The sequence below is a fragment of the Triturus cristatus genome, chromosome 9 (genome assembly GCF_964204655.1).
Source record: "Triturus cristatus chromosome 9, aTriCri1.1, whole genome shotgun sequence".
Lineage (NCBI taxonomy): Eukaryota > Metazoa > Chordata > Amphibia > Caudata > Salamandridae > Triturus > Triturus cristatus.
In genome coordinates this window covers 852649454-852670008 of record NC_140592.1, presented here as the reverse complement: position 1 = coordinate 852670008, position 20555 = coordinate 852649454, and the positions used below count along the sequence as shown (strand labels likewise).

Below are 20555 nucleotides of genomic sequence, written 5' to 3'. Positions count from 1 at the left end.
ACAACTTACGGAGTGTGCTGGAAACAGGCATGCTACCAAATGTTTGTAAAATATTACTTTTCCAAAATATTCAAAAGTAGAGAAAAATCTCCACATTACCTGCCTTTATCTTTTGCAAAAAATAATTCAAACAAACAAAACCAGAATCTTGGCCAAGCAAATCAAGAGTGCCGCTTCAAAATGGCATAAGATATGGGGGCGATGGAACCAATATAGGGGTGATATATGTCTGCCCCCGGCCACTGAACCACTAGAGGAGCAACTTTCCCCCTAGCCTCACTTCCAACTTGGGACTTTCATGATATAAATATGCTAGAATGTTAGCGCCTCTGCTTCTCCCTCATCCTCCCGATCGGTGGCTTTGACCTGATTTTGGGAATGGGGCCACGCCCCCATCGGGAACTGGCGCAAGTTTATTGTGTATATCGCCTTGCTTGTTGTGTTCATTGTAGGTAGTTTTCAAAAACGGAACCTTTGTCTTTTTCCTGTACTTGAGCTATGGACGCTTTCATGTGGTGCTCGATTAGCTGCCGAACCTCCGGGATGTCGGCTGAATAGCTGTGTTCCAGACTTGTATAAATAAAGGTTTTTCAAAAAAAAAAAAAAAAAGAGTCTCCAACCTCCAACTGCCAGTCTCTTGGTCGACCTAATGGTCACTACAAAAATAACACCAAAGGATACCTCAGTCGGGACCGGCCAACACCTGGAGGGTCAAATCAAGAAAACCAGAAAAATCACTTGGGCTGCAAAGACAAGGGTCTCCTCATGCAGGACGTCTCCTCAGTAATATTCCACTCTTCCATCAAGACCACTCCTTCGGATGGCCGCGTCTCCGATGAGGACCCACGTGTCGGGCGCCAACTGTGGAAATGTGCCTTTTAGTGTGCACACCGGTGCAGGGGTCACCCTTCTCTGTCCACGGGTGCGTAGACCAACACAATAGAGATTGCCACTGAAGCTGGAATTCAAATAACAAGTTTATTAATCATTCATGAGTGAGACCACGTCCACACAGCACTCTCAAGTGCTGCCTGAGGTAGTACATTGAAGTCACAGAACACAGGCCTTATATACAGCTTTTTATGCACTGGTAAGCATGTGGATACAAATAGAAGGTACAGGTCTACACAGGAATAGTTACTGACAAACATGGGCAGATGGGAGATCACTTAGTCAGCAAAGTGGGAGGGGGCACAGGAGTGCTTATGGCAGCAGTAAATGATTGACAGTTGAGTCTGAGACCAGGTGTTCTGACAGCTACAAACTCTTATCATGCGCATTGCTTTTAGCTGAGTCAGGAAGTCAACTAAAATAGACAGCACAGGCAGGGAAAAAGATGAGCAGCAGAGGATGGGAGAATTACAAAGCCAACCAGATGGATGCCACAACCAAGATGGCTTCAGCTTATGCTAACGGAAATTATTTCAGATTTCCACAGACACATTACCTTGGTAGAGCATCATGGGGCAAATAGAGTCATGAACTCAAACGTTCGTCCCTGCCATTGAAACTAGAGAAATCATCGATGGGGTGGACAGATCGGGTTAGTAAGATAAGTGTCCTTGAGGTCGAGGCGCACCATCCAGTCGAGTGGAAGGGGGTCCCACAAGAGAAGAATACCCTCCATCTTGCAGTGGCAAAAAACCAACCACTCGTTGAATTCTTTTGAACTGATGACCGGTGGCTGGCCACCGTTCCTCTTCTCCACCAAGAAGAGATTGCTGAGGAACCCTTAGGGAACATCTGTACAATGGCTCCTTTGGCGAGTAACTCCGCCACCATTGCAGCTACCAGCATGACGCCCCATCTGAGAAGACGAGCGGGATACGAGGTCCGTTTGGGTAGGTAAGCCATAGAACTCTATACGGAATCCCTTAACAGTTTGCAGTACCCATGCGTCAGAGGTTAGAGCTGCTCAGTTGTGAACAAATCTCTGTAGGCATTGTTGGGGAAAAGGGTGTACACCCATTTTGAGTGGAACCTTGATTGCCACCACCCCCATGAATTCCTCTTGAATCCAGGTGCCAGGGGACGCCAGGGGTTGCCTCTGGTGGGATAGAAGTTGCCAAACCTTGAAGTACAGCCCCCTTCTACTGCCATAGCCTCTGCAAGGGGCTGGAGGTTGAGAGTGGCCGACGAGCGCCTCCTGCCTCGGCCAGCCCTGGTGAAAACCGGGGGCATAAATATCCATTTAACTGATGTCGGGACCTTATTGAGTGAGTTGAATGTCGCTACAAATTTCCCCAGTTCACAAATGAGCGGGTCGCTAAAAAGTTCACCTTGGGTAATAGGGTCAGCTTCTGAGGTGGCAAGGCATCCCAGTTCGGGGTCTATCTAGATGGCGCTGTTCACATTTCCCAAAAAGATAATGGCCCTCTGGGCCAACCTGGATAGTACTTTGTGTGAGATTAAGGCCCCGGACACTGTCAAGCCCTCCGCCATATACACGCAATAGGGGGCAAGAAAGGTCTAAGAGCTTGTCTTGACAAGCCCGCCAAGCTCTATCTATACCCTTCTTAGGGTCTAATATGTATTTGTCCAGAAAAATGGCAATGCAGTCATCTATTTGGGGGTGGAGTGGGGGAGTAGTCAGTGACACCTTATCACCCAGAGTTGTACATGTGCACTCTGCCCGAAGGCGGTTGTGAATCTCCTTATCCAGAGGCTTATGCAGCCTCCCCATGAGGAGGTTGTGACTTTGTCAGCCGGGGACCACTCCGCTGACCGTGGGTGTAGTAATTCTCCAGGGTCCAGGATATCTGAGGACATCTCCTGAGGAGCATATCCTGCCATAGTGTTGCCGCTTGGCTGGTTGTGGGTGGGCGTGGGACGCCATGGACTGGATCCTGTATATTGCTCCAAATCTGGGCCAGAGGGAGAGTCAGTCCCTGGTGGCTGCTAATCGGGTAAAGAAGGGGGGCTGCACCCACAGGCTGGAGCCCAGATGGCCCATTCAAGGGGATCCGTGTGGGGTATAGTGCTCAGGGCTGGGATTGGTCAATAAAGTCCCTTTTTATTCTGTCAAAAGTATCCAGATCAACGCCTGGGGTGTGTTCCCTTTTGTGCTTGGTAAGTGGTGCAGGCTGGCTAGGCAGCCTTGGAGGTAACAGGACTGTGATCCTGAGAATGTCTTCCCTTGCGGGGAGGGGGTTTAAAGGAGCGTTTTGCATAGTGAAGAAGTTTGTTCTGCAGGTATGTCACCACCTAAGTCACAGCTTTCAATACGGGGGCATCTATCACTTCACAAAAATGATCATCAATTTGGAAGTAGGTCATACTGTCCTCCTCCACATAGGACTCCGTAATGTCACTCATAACCACAAATGACTTATTGGGGGCTACCCAATGTAACTATATGGTGCTCTAGGGACACCAGACAATCAGAGGGCACAATATAGTAGTGAGGGTCTCCCAACAAAGGTATATGTAGCCCACAGGGCCTTTTACTGGGGTAGGAAAAAGCCCTTCAGGACTTCAAATCACCCTTGTCTTCACAAGAGGTTAACAGATGCTTGGGATGGTGTCCACCCATGCAACTGAGCAGGAAACCCAACTTCACCTAAGCACTGCATGCTATCAATAGTACAGACCCCTTCCCAGGGGTGTAATTGCTCCAGGTGGGTGGGACAAACTCAGGGAGTTAGGCAGAGCTCCAGGTTGGCCACGCTATGTCTCAACCAGTGTCCCGAGGGATTGGTGCACTAGTTGGGAATCGAGACGCAGAGCATGTATTGCAAGCCACGTGGCACCCTCTTGTGGCTGGAGGATCATATCGTGGGAGCCATGAGCACTGAAGCAAGTTTTTTCGAAAGCAGATCGGCCGTGGAGGAGCAACAAGTGTTCCCGCGGCCGCGCTCGATAGAAAAATCACAAGGATACCACAATAAACCAATTTACAGAGCTAATACAAGAAGAATGACAATACAATAAGTGACCTAGAGGCCAGAGGCACTTATTTCAGCTGCTGGAGCAGTGAAGAAACAGGAGGCAGCAAGAGGGACAAAGGACTATAAAAGTGCTGATTGGACATTCTTTATTGCTGACTTTTTCCCAGGGTTCATGGGAAATGAAGTCTTCCTTTTACATGGTTAAAATGGCTGCTGTTAAAATAAAGTGAAGAAAGTACAGATTAATCCTTACCTTCAGTCCTGACATAGAATCAAAAACTTAATCTGGGCAGGAAGGAAATCTAGACTTAAACTATCTAAGCTCCAAGTAGCAACTCTGACAGGTGGTTTAAGACTACCTAATATGTATTATTATCATTCAGCACATCAGCTCTCACTAAATATATATTTCTTGCAGGACTGTGACAACCTCCCAAAATGTTTTGCATAGAAAGTGCATTTCGTGGTAAATTAAGTGGTCTACATAGTTTTTATGCCAAAACTTTGACAGCACTCACAATCCTCCCACAGAGCAACGTTTGAATCATGGATTAGCAGATGTGGCATTAAGCCTCATAAAAAATCTAGATGATGTAATGCAGTACACTGAAAGTTTTCATAAGCGCCCTTATTTTATTGATTTGATTGCTGCCAAGCCCTTTTGTAATGATTTTTAATAACTGTGCAATACATTACTCACTTACCTAATTTCATATAAATATTTTTGATACACCAAAATAATATTGATAAAATATGGTTGTTACTATGCTAACAGTGTAGCTGCCCTGATGCCTGTTAATGGTATTTTGTTCCTTTCAATCTTAGTGGCATATTATATCTTGAAGTAAGTGACTCTCCCACTACACATTGCTGGCAGATGTGCTGCACCAAATTGGGTGCTTGCTCACATAAAGCCTCCAGGGAATATCAGCACTCTTTCTGTCTTGGCCCCACTCACTCTTGTGATGTCTTGATGGTGTGGTTGTGCACTGGTGTGCACCTCCATTTCAGAAGAGGTATGGATGCAAAGGGACAGGTACCAGAGGCAGGACTTGCTCTATGTGATTGTAATTTTCTATAGAGCTATGCTGCCGCTGAAAGTGGTCATGATTAATGCCTCAAGCTTAGAAGTTCTTCTTCATCGCTTTCCTTTGCAGTCACTTTCGCAGTCTCTGGATGCCATATGCGGTTCTCTGATCAGAGGATATTAAAGTACCCAAACACAAGCACATATTCATGGAGCAAGTTGTCTTACTCCAGTGTGTGCTGCATAAGCACCAGTGTCAGACCACATAGCCAGGTAGTGCAGTTCCATCCCTGGCTACTTTGGACCAACATCCATTTCTACCTGCACATCTCTCCATGTTCTCTTCTTCTAGGCAAACGTTACACTGTGCAGGGATACCATGAGTACCCCTCACTCCTTAGCAGCTAGAGGGCTCCTTCGCTCAGGGTTGTTCACGGAAGCTCTTTCCAGCAGGATGCAGAACCTTTAGGTTCGAGTACCAAGTTACTGTACCTATCAAGGGCACATGGCAGTCAAACAACCTTTACCTGGAGCACGGATGTCTTCCTGAGTCTCCCAAAGCACTGGTCAATGAGAAATCCTGGTGCACTGACTTAGGATTTCTGCTCAGCATTTATCTTATATTTCCAGGTGAAGCTCTGTATCTAAGAGTGCAGTTCTGTTTTTGGTCAAGACTAGTTTAGGAGAGTTGACTCTTTACACACAAGTCACATTTTTTAAGTCTGTAGATTAGACAGCAATGGGGCGTCTTATGCTCAATAGGGATGCTGGGGTATACACCCTACTGCCTGTTTCTTTGACTCAGATATATTTTTCTTTTGTTAGTAAACCATGTCAGACCTCACCACAATTGGGCAGTACTACCCTCCTCTAAATAGGGATCCTGGTACATCTGCTCTCATTTAAAGTATAGAGTAAACTACGGAGGGAGCCCATGGCGGACCGCTGGGAACAGTTGCTTGCTGAGTTTCGGCGCTCGGTGGGGGAGGGTACCACAGGCTGCACGGGTGAGGCCAGGCAGGATAGCAATGGCGCAAGCGGCGGCGCAGTGTAGGCAGTCTCGCTGGTGAGACAGCATAGCCCCCATTATCACTGGTCCATAGATGAGGTGTTTGGGAACACTTGGGGATATCTGCGCCCATTGGGGCTTGGAGGGGTGCTCCTGGAGTTCGAGGGGGGGGGTCGGGGCGGGCAGGGGGTAGGAGCACACCATACACATCAATGTACACGCTGCCTTTGTTATGGGTTCTCCCTTTTGTATTGCATGTAACCTTTTCGACTTTACTGACGCCTCAGTTGCGTAGGCGAGCTTAATTTCCTTGTACGGCTCAATGGCTGGTGGGTGGTGGGGTTGGCCCCTCCCCACGAGATGACATTGGAACTACTAAGGGTGAAGTGACTGGATCTCAGAAGGGCGGCGGTGGGCGCGCTAACAGACACCAGGTTGTCCCCCCCCCTCTTGACAGTTGGCATGATTTACTAGCCTGTATAAGTTTCTGACTCAATGTATGTGAAATGTGATGCCGTACGATATACTCCTGTACTACAATCTAAACTTAATAAAAACAGATTTGCAAAAAAAATTTAAAGTCTAGAGTAAACACTTAAGTACTTCCCCCTACTCTTGGTTCTATTCAGACGAATAAGTATTTTGAAGGAAGTTCTGCAAAAAATGTGAAATCCTGCTTATCAATGATAAGCACTCTTTCTTTCTCATATGTTGTATTTTTATCCTCAGCCCATTGGTATATACATCACAGTTTTACATTTCGGATTTAATGTCTTTTCTTTCTTGTGTTGAAGAGGTCATTCTGGTGGTTGCCACGTTTTTAAATTAAAATGTAAATGCTCTGTTCTCTAATGTACTCTAAAGTATTTAAAACAACAATAGAGTAGAACAGAACCTTAAATTCCAAAACATAACCACAGATCAACCTCTCCAACTTTGGAAGTTAAAACAAAAGGTGATTGCTTGTGCATATGCCAAAGACAGAGCAGAATTGTAGGAAAGTGCCCCTTTTTGCCATGGTCACCACGTTTTGCCTGGTAAATGATGTGATTTTGACTGGAAGTGCACTGGGTTCCTGCTAATCAGGTCCTCAGTGCCAGATCTCTTCCTCCAAAATGGTACAATTGTGATCCCAATTGGCAATACCTTTAGCACTCTCTATAAGCCCCTGGTAAATGGTACCCCTGGTACCTAGGGCCTGAGGTACTAAAGAGGATCCCCAAGGGCTGCAGCACGAATTATGCCACCCTAAGGGACCCCTCAACAAACTCATGTAGGGCAGAGTATTTTAGTGCAGACAAAAGTGAAAACACAGCAAGGCACACATCCCTGTGTTCCATTTCCCATAACACTGCATGTAATACTTGTAAGTCACCCCTACATCAGGCCTTACAGCCCTAAAGCAGGAAGCCTTATATTACATGTGAAGACATATCTGCATGAGCAGATATGCCCCTGTGCTGGTCAGTTTCATTACTGCCAGTACAAGTGATCAGGGAAGCCATTTTAACCCATGTGCTGGACACTGGTGAAAATTAGCTCCCCAGCTACATGACTGCTTCACTGAAAATAGGGAGGTTTGGTATCAAACATCTCGTATTCACAAACCCACTCTGATTCCAGAGGTGGATTTGGGAATACATGCACACAGAGGGCACCTTAGAGGTGTCCCCTGAAAACCTACTAGCCTTTGGTATGTTGGCTGACTGATCTCTGCCAGCCTGCCACCTGAGACAGATTCCTGACCTTCTGGGATGAGAGCCTCCACTCTCAAGAAGTTAGAAACAAAACCTGCATGGGAAGAGGGTGTTCACACCCCCTCCCCCAGTTTGACTTGCGGATTAGCATTCCAAGTCAGGGGAGATTCAAAGAAGCCCTCACCTTTGAAATATGAATCTGTCTCCCCTCACAGGAGAGGAAGCAGACCCCTTTGCCCAGAGCCCTTTGGCATGTTGACAAGTAGGAAAATAAGTCAGTCAGGTTGGCATACCCAACCCCAGGCTAGCAACACTCTAAAGGTGGGCTAAGTGAAACAGACACCACTTTTCAGAGTTGGCTATCTATGTGATGGCAAACTTAAGGATTCTGGGACAGCATTATGCCCACTTCCCACAGGAAGTGGTCATATCAGGGGTGTAGTGATCCCAAGGGTAAGTTGCCCATTGGCTACTACCCTACACTCCCCTAACATCCCTAAATTGAGTATATAGGGGAGCCCCTAGCACCAGAAAAAAAGGGATCCTGCTGACCTGAAAGAAGACGTATGTGAAGAGTCGCAACTGAAAGAACAGAAGACCCATCAACCCTCCCAGCCTGCTTTCTGATTTCGACGATTGCACCAAAAGATGACTTGTCCTGCAACTGCTGAGTCCCCAAAGCCGGGGAGACCTGCCAGCACTTCATCCAAGACATCTCGAGAAGTAGCAGACCTGCTTCCATGGATCCTGCAAGCAACCAAAGACTCTTGAGAGGACTTTGTGACTGCAGACACACGACGCCTGAAGACACCAATGCACACGTCACTCCAAGCCCGAGTCAAAGTGGGCCAATGGTGTCATTGTGGTCCTTCAGCCCTCCAGAGACCCTAGTGATGTCTTCGACGTTGCCTGCAGCCTCTGCATGCAGGCCTTCTCTACCGCAAGTGCTCCTGGTAAGGAGAACCCAGCGTCTAAAGACACGTCTAAACCCGTCGCCCCTGGGCCGTGGAGAAGAGAACCAAAGGTGTCTCTACATCATAGAGCATCATGAGACCTGAGCCCCCGGTTGGTTCAGCCCGACTGGCCTCCTAGTCAAAGCCTGCAGCCTCTTCATGCGAAGACCGATCCCCATAGAGTATCATCGGGCACCTGATTTTTTACACCCCTGCACCCGGCCGCCCTAGTGCAGCTGGTGGTCTTCTGCTGGTGCTAACTTGGACCTTGCCCACCACTCACATTAACTCCTGGAGACTGGTACTGTAAGTCGCTGTACTGCACCTGTATGCCGCACTTGCTTTTCCTCCCATAGTATCACATTGCTGCTTCTGAAAATTGCACATGTCAACTTTTTAAATACAAAAGTATTTCTTTTGAAAAACTTACTTACCTGAAATAATTTCTTCTGGTGGCTTAATATATATATATATATATATATATATATATATATATATATATATATATATATATATATATATATATTACCTACTGGCGGTCGCCAGTAGGTAGTTATAGTTAGGACCACGTTTCCATAGGAAAACCTCAACATTCTATTTTGAATAACTTTGGCGCCGGTCGACGAATCCTCGCGAATTTCTCAAAATAGGTGGGGCGCTAAGCTCCGCTCCTACCCTGAAAGTCTCGGGGGGATCCGTCAAGCGGGGGCTGAGATAAAAGGGGGGTCCCAAAACGCGTTTTTCCCATGCATTTTTCCATAGGACCTTTAGAACGACCTACAGCCCGAACGGCTGAACAGAATTACTCAAAATTTGGCAGAGAGGTAGTCCTCAGGTCAAGGAAGTGCCTTTTGTAGGTTTGGTGTAAATCTGTTCAGTAGATTCTGAGAAAATAGCCTTTAAATCAATATATATATCTGAGCCCGCTTACGGTACGCTTACCGTACGCTTACGGTAAGCGTACGGTGGCGTGCGCGAGCGCGATTCTGATTGGCTCTTAGATCTTAGTAAACATTCGAATCGGCCGAAACCAGGAAGCGGCGGCCGCCATTTTGTGTATTTCACTCTGAAAAAAAAGAGTGAAAACAAAGAAAGGGGGCAATGAGGAGAGTTACAGACCCCCTAACAATTGTAAGGGGGTCAAAGAAGGACAGAAAAGTACAAAAAAAACATTTATTGATTTTAAAAAAAATCACGGGGTACGCGTACGGTAAGCTCACGGTAAGCGTACGGTAAAAAAAATAAAAATAAATAAATGAAAATCAGATTTAAGAGTTTAGAAATTAGGGAGCTCTAAAAAGAGCTGTTGTGTTTATGGAGTCATTTTTTTAGTGGTACTTACAAGTAAGTACCGATGCAGAGTCTAAGGTTCAAGAGGAAGACTCTGTTCCCTTCATCATTGAAGTGCACACCATCTCCTCTATAAATGTCTTGCATGTCGTAACGCAAGTTGTTGTGGTAAATGGCACCCATACCATAGTCACGGAGGAAAGCAGAAACAGATTTGTTGACGTGCTTTCTTGCTTTGTCAATCTGTGGACAGAAATGATTGGACCAGTTCCATTTTTGCCTTTGGCATATGTTGGAAAACACAAAGGCAGTTTTAGGGAAAAGTGTAAACAGTTGTGCAAAGGTGTCCTTCATAAGCATTTCCAGACCTACCCCAGTCAAAGTGCCTAGGTCATTGCCACCACAGTGCACTATTATGAGGTCAGGGTGTTGGATTTGCATGAAGGATTTCACCAATGGCATCAATTGGTGCCACTTTAACCCTCTCTGACCAATCCATTTAATGTCTACATTTGGCAAAGCAAGGTCTCTCACCATATCTGTTTTCTCTGCAAACTTTTCACTCCAGAAGACATAGCTGTGCCCTACAATCCACACTGTGAACATCTTCAAAGGAGAACTGGATGCACTCAGGAGGTGTCTTTCAGTAGAATGGCAATATGAAAATAAAGACAGTTTGGAAATGGAGGCATACATATTTTTTACAAAACAAAAAGAACTGATTGGCTGTTTCATACCATTCTAGAATAAAAAATAGGCTGTATGTGAAAATTAATAGAAGCATGTTTTGTATTGGTACAAAAAAATGTGTAACCAAAGAACAGTACTATGGATTTGCAGTTAGGTTTGAAAAGTCAAGCACTCTTGCTCTGTGGAATTGAAACATTGTGTGTCGAACTTCTGACCTAACTGCACACAGCAGTGTTCCATGAGCTGTTGCTATGGTAGCAGGCAGAAGTCAAGTTGGGGGAAGGGTACTAGGCAGAAGTCAAGTTGGGGGCAGGGTACTTTTGGAAAAGGGTTGGTTTTCAACCAATAGAAATGTGTCATTACATTTGAAAAAAAGGGGGAAGCACTGAGATTTGAAACTTACATGTATATGTGTGGAAAAATAGAGGGAAAGTTTGCCATTATCTGGTTCTGCTGAGAGGAGAGAGGTGTACAGAACAGAGATCCTGGCTCTGATAATCTGCTGTTTGAGTGACACATTTCTTTCACAACTAACTAAATTTAAAGGTGAGTTTACAGTTTGAGAGGGGATGTATGTGGTAACTTAAGAAATGAATAATAGAAATGGGAATTGTTTTTGTTGTAGTTACACATGGTGGATTCATAATGTGTCAGTCTGTAAAAGAGATTTTCACTTGGCCCGAAAAAAAAAGAGCAGTAAGTGTGCTTTCAAATTGGCAAAGAAATTTCGTTTTGGCACTTATGTGAAAACATGACTCTGTGTGCATAGAAGAATTATAGGCAGAAATGTATTGCGTCTTGCTCTGGTGATTTCACAGTTGCAGTAGATGGAAAAGAGGAGCGAATTTTTGGGGAAGAAGCAGAGGCTTAGCACACACCCATGTGCTTGCCATGTATAGTCATGCACAGTAATTAGAAGCGGGTGGGGTTTTCAGGTTTAAGTCTGTAATGGAAATACATTCAGCATCACTAAGGCTGGTTGCCCCTGCTGGAGTGTAGGCAGTCACAGAGAATACACACGGTGGTGGTCAGAAAAAAAAACAGCTTGGACATGTGCATTTAAATAAATTTAAAAAAAAGGTTTCAGAATGTGTCAGTCTGTAAAAGTGATTTCAAAGTGTAAAAAGAGATTTTCACTTGGCCCGAAAAAAAAAGGAGCAGTAAGTGTGCTTTCAAATTGGCAAAGAAATTTCGTTTTGGCACTTATGTGAAAACATGACTCTGTGTGCATAGAAGAATTATAGGCAGAAATGTATTGCGTCTTGCTCTGGTGATTTCACAGTTGCAGTAGATGGAAAAGAGGAGCGAATTTTTGGGGGAAGAAGCAGAGGCTTAGCACACACCCATGTGCTTGCCATGTATAGTCATGCACAGTAATTAGAAGCGAGTGGGGTTTTCAGGTTTAAGTCTGTAATGCAAATACATTCAGCATCACTAAGGCTGGTTGCCCCTGCTGGAGTGTAGGCAGTCACAGAGAATACACACGGTGGTGGTCTGAAAAAAAAACAGCTTGGACATGTGCATTTAAATAAATTTAAAAAAAAGGTTTCAGAATGTGTCAGTCTGTAAAAGTGATTTCAAAGTGTAAAAAGAGATTTTCACTTGGCCCGAAAAAAAAAGAGCAGTAAGTGTGCTTTCAAATTGGCAAAGAAATTTCGTTTTGGCACTTATGTGAAAACATGACTCTGTGTCCATAGAAGAATTATAGGCAGAAATGTATTGCGTCTTGCTCTGGTGATTTCACAGTTGCAGTAGATGGAAAAGAGGAGCGAATTTTTGGGGGAAGAAGCAGAGGCTTAGCACACACCCATGTGCTTGCCATGTATAGTCATGCACAGTAATTAGAAGCGAGTGGGGTTTTCAGGTTTAAGTCTGTAATGCAAATACATTCAGCATCACTAAGGCTGGTGGCTCCTGCTGGAGTGTAGGCAGTCACAGAGAATACACACGGTGGTGGTCTGAAAAAAAAACAGCTTGGACATGTGCATTTAAATAAATTTAAAAAAAAGGTTTCAGAATGTGTCAGTCTGTAAAAGTGATTTCAAAGTGTAAAAAGAGATTTTTACTTGGCCCAAAAAAAAAAGAGCAGTAAGTGTGCTTTCAATTTGGCAAAGAAATTTCGTTTTGGCACTAATGTGAAAACATGACTCTGTGTCCATAGAAGAATTATAGGCAGAAATGTATTGCGTCTTGCTCTGGTGATTTCACAGTTGCAGTAGATGGAAAAGAGGAGCGAATTTTTGGGGGAAGAAGCAGAGGCTTAGCACACACCCATGTGCTTGCCATGTATAGTCATGCACAGTAATTAGAAGCGAGTGGGGTTTTCAGGTTTAAGTCTGTAATGCAAATACATTCAGCATCACTAAGGCTGGTTGCTCCTGCTGGAGTGTAGGCAGTCACAGAGAATACACACGGTGGTGGTCTGAAAAAAAAACAGCTTGGACATGTGCATTTAAATAAATTTAAAAAAAAGGTTTCAGAATGTGTCAGTCTGTAAAAGTGATTTCAAACTGTAAAAAGAGATTTTCACTTGGCCCAAAAAAAAAAGAGCAGTAAGTGTGCTTTCAAATTGGCAAAGAAATTTCGTTTTGGCACTTATGTGAAAACATGACTCTGTGTGCATAGAAGAATTATAGGCAGAAATTTATTGCGTCTTGCTCTGGTGATTTCACAGTTGCAGTAGATGGAAAAGAGGAGCGAATTTTTGGGGGAAGAAGCAGAGGCTTAGCACACACCCATGTGCTTGCCATGTATAGTCATGCACAGTAATTAGAAGCGAGTGGGGTTTTCAGGTTTAAGTCTGTAATGCAAATACATTCAGCATCACTAAGGCTGGTTGCCCCTGCTGGAGTGTAGGCAGTCACAGAGAATACACACGGTGGTGGTCTGAAAAAAAAACAGCTTGGACATGTGCATTTAAATAAATTTAAAAAAAAGGTTTCAGAATGTGTTAGTCTGTAAAAGTGATTTCAAAGTGTAAAAAGAGATTTTCACTTGGCCCAAAAAAAAAAGAGCAGTAAGTGTGCTTTCAAATTGGCAAAGAAATTTCGTTTTGGCACTTATGTGAAAACATGACTCTGTGTGCATAGAAGAATTATAGGCAGAAATGTATTGCGTCTTGCTCTGGTGATTTCACAGTTGCAGTAGATGGAAAAGAGGAGCGAATTTTTGGGGGAAGAAGCAGAGGCTTAGCACACACCCATGTGCTTGCCATGTATAGTCATGCACAGTAATTAGAAGCGAGTGGGGTTTTCAGGTTTAAGTCTGTAATGCAAATACATTCAGCATCACTAAGGCTGGTTGCCCCTGCTGGAGTGTAGGCAGTCACAGAGAATACACACGGTGGTGGTCTGAAAAAAAAACAGCTTGGACATGTGCATTTAAATAAATTTAAAAAAAAAGGTTTCAGAATGTGTCAGTCTGTAAAAGTGATTTCAAAGTGTAAAAAGAGATTTTCACTTGGCCCAAAAAAAAAAGAGCAGTAAGTGTGCTTTCAAATTGGCAAAGAAATTTCGTTTTGGCACTTATGTGAAAACATGACTCTGTGTGCATAGAAGAATTATAGGCAGAAATTTATTGCGTCTTGCTCTGGTGATTTCACAGTTGCAGTAGATGGAAAAGAGGAGCGAATTTTTGGGGGAAGAAGCAGAGGCTTAGCACACACCCATGTGCTTGCCATGTATAGTCATGCACAGTAATTAGAAGCGAGTGGGGTTTTCAGGTTTAAGTCTGTAATGCAAATACATTCAGCATCACTAAGGCTGGTGGCCCCTGCTGGAGTGTAGGCAGTCACAGAGAATACACACGGTGGTGGTCTGAAAAAAAAACAGCTTGGACATGTGCATTTAAATAAATTTAAAAAAAAGGTTTCAGAATGTGTCAGTCTGTAAAAGTGATTTCAAAGTGTAAAAAGAGATTTTCACTTGGCCCGAAAAAAAAAGAGCAGTAAGTGTGCTTTCAAATTGGCATAGAAATTTCGTTTTGGCACTAATGTGAAAACATGACTCTGTGTGCATAGAAGAATTATAGGCAGAAATTTATTGCGTCTTGCTCTGGTGATTTCACAGTTGCAGTAGAAGGAAAAGAGGAGCGAATTTTTGGGGGAAGAAGCAGAGGCTTAGCACACACCCATGTGCTTGCCATGTATAGTCATGCACAGTAATTAGAAGCGAGTGGGGTTTTCAGGTTTAAGTCTGTAATGCAAATACATTCAGCATCACTAAGGCTGGTTGCCCCTGCTGGAGTGTAGGCAGTCACAGAGAATACACACGGTGGTGGTCTGAAAAAAAAACAGCTTGGACATGTGCATTTAAATAAATGTAAAAAAAAGGTTTCAGAATGTGTCAGTCTGTAAAAGTGATTTCAAAGTGTAAAAAGAGATTTTCACTTGGCCCGAAAAAAAAAGAGCAGTAAGTGTGCTTTCAAATTGGCAAAGAAATTTCGTTTTGGCACTAATGTGAAAACATGACTCTGTGTGCATAGAAGAATTATAGGCAGAAATTTATTGCGTCTTGCTCTGGTGATTTCACAGTTGCAGTAGATGGAAAAGAGGAGCGAATTTTTGGGGGAAGAAGCAGAGGCTTAGCACACACCCATGTGCTTGCCATGTATAGTCATGCACAGTAATTAGAAGCGAGTGGGGTTTTCAGGTTTAAGTCTGTAATGCAAATACATTCAGCATCACTAAGGCTGGTTGCCCCTGCTGGAGTGTAGGCAGTCACAGAGAATACACACGGTGGTGGTCTGAAAAAAAAACAGCTTGGACATGTGCATTTAAATAAATTTAAAAAAAAGGTTTCAGAATGTGTCAGTCTGTAAAAGTGATTTCAAAGTGTAAAAAGAGATTTTCACTTGGCCCGAAAAAAAAAGAGCAGTAAGTGTGCTTTCAAATTGGCAAAGAAATTTCGTTTTGGCACTAATGTGAACACATGACTCTGTGTGCATAGAAGAATTATAGGCAGAAATTTATTGCGTCTTGCTCTGGTGATTTCACAGTTGCAGTAGATGGAAAAGAGGAGCGAATTTTTGGGGGAAGAAGCAGAGGCTTAGCACACACCCATGTGCTTGCCATGTATAGTCATGCACAGTAATTAGAAGCGAGTGGGGTTTTCAGGTTTAAGTCTGTAATGCAAATACATTCAGCATCACTAAGGCTGGTTGCCCCTGCTGGAGTGTAGGCAGTCACAGAGAATACACACGGTGGTGGTCTGAAAAAAAAACAGCTTGGACATGTGCATTTAAATAAATTTAAAAAAAAGGTTTCAGAATGTGTCAGTCTGTAAAAGTGATTTCAAAGTGTAAAAAGAGATTTTCACTTGGCCCGAAAAAAAAAGAGCAGTAAGTGTGCTTTCAAATTGGCAAAGAAATTTCGTTTTGGCACTAATGTGAAAACATGACTCTGTGTGCATAGAAGAATTATAGGCAGAAATTTATTGCGTCTTGCTCTGGTGATTTCACAGTTGCAGTAGATGGAAAAGAGGAGCGAATTTTTGGGGGAAGAAGCAGAGGCTTAGCACACACCCATGTGCTTGCCATGTATAGTCATGCACAGTAATTAGAAGCGAGTGGAGTTTTCAGGTTTAAGTCTGTAATGCAAATATATTCAGCATCACTAAGGCTGGTGGCCCCTGCTGGAGTGTAGGCAGTCACAGAGAATACACACGGTGGTGATCTGAAAAAAAAAAAAAGCTTGGACATGTGCATTTAAATAAATTTTAAAAAAAGAGCAGTTTGTGTGCATTGAAAATGGCAAAGAAATTTCGTTTTGTGACTATTGTGAAAAGAAATGTAGTAATATATTTAAATACAATAAAGGATTTTTTTTTTAGTTTTTTTCAGGTATTGCTGAAGAACAGTGAACAAAATTTAAGATGCCTACAAAATCTCGAGTTCAAAAAACGCTAAAAAAAAAACTATATTTGAGGACAACTGGAGGACCAAAGTTAGTAGAAGATGCTGATGTTGGGAAAAAGAAAAAATCTTCTGGTAAGCAAAAAAGACAATTCCTAAACAAAATATTGAAAACAAACAAAAATGTACAAAATGTCTGTTCTCGGAAAAATGTAACAAAACCTACAGAACAGCAAAAAATTGAGGATTTAGTTAATGCAAATATACCTTCTGCAATTGAAAAGTTTAACATAAACAGAAAAACAGCATTTAAAGAGATACGTAGAAAAATGTTTCAGAGAAGAGTTATGTCCAATTTGATAAAGGATATAAAGAAATATAAGCAGAAGGCTAAATATTATAAGAGAAAAAAAGAAATTGAAGCCATTGCAGCAAAAGCATTAGAATTAAAAAGGAAACTATTCATATTAATTTTGAATAGGATGCGTACATTAGATAAAATGGTTAATGTACTGAAATCACAAAGCAAAAGCAAAAGAGTAGTGAACAGAACAAACTTTTGTAAAGTGTTTTTAGGAAAGTGGATGCATAGTTCAAGTAGTGAACCTTTTTTTAATGAAGAAAGCTATTTTCAAAGCAATAGTTTGCTGCATGCAGTTGACACCAGAGGTCGTTCATACGAAGTAAAAAACGGTTGCATAATGGAGAAGGAGATAATGGTTCCAAGAGATGAGGTACAAGTGATGGCAGATGAGGCAATGGGGAGACGTCCTAAAGCCCCAGTGTACACTTGGAATTGTAGTAGTATTTGCACTGTGCGTCAGGAATCTATTGACAGATTTCGAGAGTTTCTAAGAGAATATAGTAAAAAAAGTGTAAAACAAAAGATTAAGGTGCTTCAAAGTCTGGATCCATGCAGAGTGAGAGAGAATACTGGTTTGCAGGGTCATTCTCTTGCTTGTCTATCTAGAAAAGTGTGCAATAGTGTTTTCCATCATTTTAGGATGCTGGCTGTTCATCATACTGAAATGAGAAAGTTTGTGAGACGGTTGTATTTTGCCAAAAGTCCAGCAATAAAGTTAAATGAATTGAATAGGGCTCTGTTCCGAGGAACGGTATCAGATGTAGAGAAGGTTGTTGATGAAATTCAGTTTTGTTACTTTGGTCCTGAACAAAACAGTGCAGAGAAGGACACAATAAATGAGGCAGAAGTGGAAGAGAATGTAGAACCCTCTGTAAGTAACACATTTAATGATCACATAACAAAATTTGCAATAGTCTCTAATGAAAGACCAAATGTTACTTGTATTTGTTGCCGCAGAACTCATTATAGAAAACAAACTAGGAATGTTGATCTCTACAGAAAGAGTGAAAATGAAGATAATTATAAGTGGATGGATTTTGCCACATATATATTTCTTGAAAATTGTTTTGAATTGGGTGAAGATCAGCGTATTTGCAAATACTGCTACAACAAGTTAGAGGAAAATAGAATGCCGACCAGAGCTGTACATAATAATTTAGAATTGGATGCTATTCCTGCTGAACTTTCTGAATTAAATACATATGAGTCTATACTCATTCAATGTGTTCATCCGTTCCAGACCATAGTACGTATGGAGCCCAAAACTGGTAAATTACCTCCTTCAGATTTACTGAGAGGTTTAAAAGGTAGAGTGGTGTATTTGCCCTTGGATTTGAAAAAAAATATGGAAACTATTGATGCAGATACTTTGGAAACTGAACCATTAATTATTCTGGTTAATGGTGTCCCTACAAAGAATAAGAAGATTTGGCAGGAGCTGGTAGATGTGCGGAAAGTACAAAGAGCAAATTTGTATTTGAAAAAAAATAACAAATGGTATGAATCAATTTATATAGAAGAAGAAGAAGAAGAAGAAGAAGATTTACAAGGAGACACAGAAACACCAACTGGACAAATTGAAAAAGTGGACAAGTCAAAGGAAGAAGAAATTTATGAACATTTTAGCATACATCCTCTCCATTCGAAAGAAGTTATGGGAGACAATATTGATCTCTTTCAGATGAAGAAAGCAAAAGGAAATCCTGTGAGTGTATGGGAGGAGAGCTTGGAAGCTCGATGTTTTCCCCAGCTGTTTCCTAAAGGAAAAGGAGGACGATACGATGAACGTCCGGAACAGATTCCAGCTTCTGAGTATCGGACTACAAGACTATATGCTGAAGATCCCAGATTTCGACAAAGTATCCCTTATTTGTTCCATCTTTTATTTGAAAGCGACTTGTCTGCACTGTCTTATGCAGTAAATCACATTTTAAAAAGTGGAGTACATTTACAAAATGTGTCTGCTAAGGATTTTATGGAGAAAGTGCAGCACCGAGATGATCATTTGGAAACACAACTGATCAATCTGATGGCTTGTCAGCGTGGGACAAATGAATATTGGTACCGACGCCATGGTGAACTAAAATGCATGTTACGCAACTTAGGAACACCAACATGGTTCCTTACCCTAAGCTGCGCCGAGTACGCTTGGGATGATTTACTGGATTTTCTACGAGAGGCCAATTCAAACATTGAAAACATCGAATACAAGACAGCAGGAGAACTGTGCTCATTGGATCCGGTTAATGTTTGCAGATATTTCAATCATAGATTTGAGGCTATGATGTCCTTCATCTGCAATAAAAAAAATCCACCCCTTGGAGAAGTAGTGGATTTCTTTTGGAGAAAAGAGTACCAGGCAAGAGGTGCTCCTCATATTCATATGCTGCTGTGGATCAAGGATGCCCCAAAGTTTGGAACAGATACTGATGAAGCAGTGTTATCTTACATTGAAGAATATGCAACATGTGCTATACCTAAAAACACAGAAGAGAACAAGTTAAAGGAGCAAGTTCTACGTTTCCAAAGTCATCGGTGTGGAAAATACTGTCGACGGAAATACAAGAGCAAAGAAAAATACTACACTAAATGTCGATTTGGATTTCCTAGACCTGTTCTTACAAATGGAAGAGTCAACAGTTTTATGTCAGCTGTGAGACATACTATCACAAGAAAATCACCTAAGAATACCTACAACCTTAAAAGAAAAGAAGAATCAAAAAATATAAATGACTACAACCCAGTCATTTTATCCATGTGGAACGCTAACATGGATATACAGTATGTTGCTGACAATTCCATTGCTGTTGCTCGATATGTAACGTCTTACATTACGAAATCAGAAAAAACAGAATTGAAGGAAATGTGGGAAGAGATTTCTCACGAGAAGACTGTCAGTAAGAAGCTGTACAGTTTTAGTTTGAAGATGTTATCGCATCGAGAAATTGGATCCTACGAATGTTCAGATAGGTTATCTTCTGCAAGTCTCTACTCGAAGTCAAGAAGAATAATTTGGGCAAGTTTAGGCCTTGCAGCAATGAGAAATCGGGTACTGAAATCTGTTGGAGAAATTGAATATTTGGCCGAGAATGACCCAGAAAGTACAGACATATTGAAAACAAACATGTTGGACACATATTATCCCAAGAGAAGTCATCATCTGGAGAACATGTGTCTCTATGAAGTGCTGCAGAACTACATTTATTCACGGAAAGCTGCAGAAGACATCAACAGTGGAAAATATAAAGTTGTTGGTGAAGAAGGATGTTTGGTGAAGCAAACCAAAGGAAGTTTGATAAATCACCGGAAGCTGAGTTGCGACACTACCGACAAGAAAGAATTTTACTACTTGGCTCTTTTACAGTTGTTTAAACCATGGTGTACAGAGGATGAACTACTGGGAGAATTCCAGAGCTATGAAGATTCTTTTAATGCTTGCAAAGACAGCATACAATGCAGTACATTCTCAACTTATCTGCAAATGTTAAATGAAGAAATTGAACAGGAAACTACAATTGCAGCAGAAATAGCTAGAGACAGTTCTCAGGACAGCCAAAGTTCAGGAACACACAGTCAAGATCCCCTAGGACAACCAATCGTTGAAAATGAAGCATCAATAGCCATGAATGAAGTGGAAACGGCTATGAATCTAGCTCAAGAAGAATTTATAGACTTAGAAAATTTGGAAAGACAACTGAATCAAGAGCAGCAACAAATTTATGAAGAGATCAGAAACAAAATTGATCACGGATTTCTACATATCAAAAAAGAGTGCTCATGCACATCAT

The 20555-nt window shown here is 42.3% G+C and overlaps 1 protein-coding gene across 1 annotated transcript in view; it reads left to right on the top strand.

Moving 5' to 3' along the window:
• Window positions 1-9771: 9771 nt before the first annotated feature.
• The window catches only part of LOC146798953 (uncharacterized), a 143611-nt gene continuing 132827 nt past the window's right edge, over window positions 9772-20555 (top strand). Inside the window, exons 1-2 of the mRNA XM_085627806.1 lie at window positions 9772-11099; window positions 16382-19524. Of these exons, the coding sequence (XP_085483932.1) occupies window positions 16424-19524 (3101 nt within the window). The 5' untranslated portion in view covers window positions 9772-11099; window positions 16382-16423. The remainder of the gene's footprint in view (window positions 11100-16381; window positions 19525-20555) is intronic.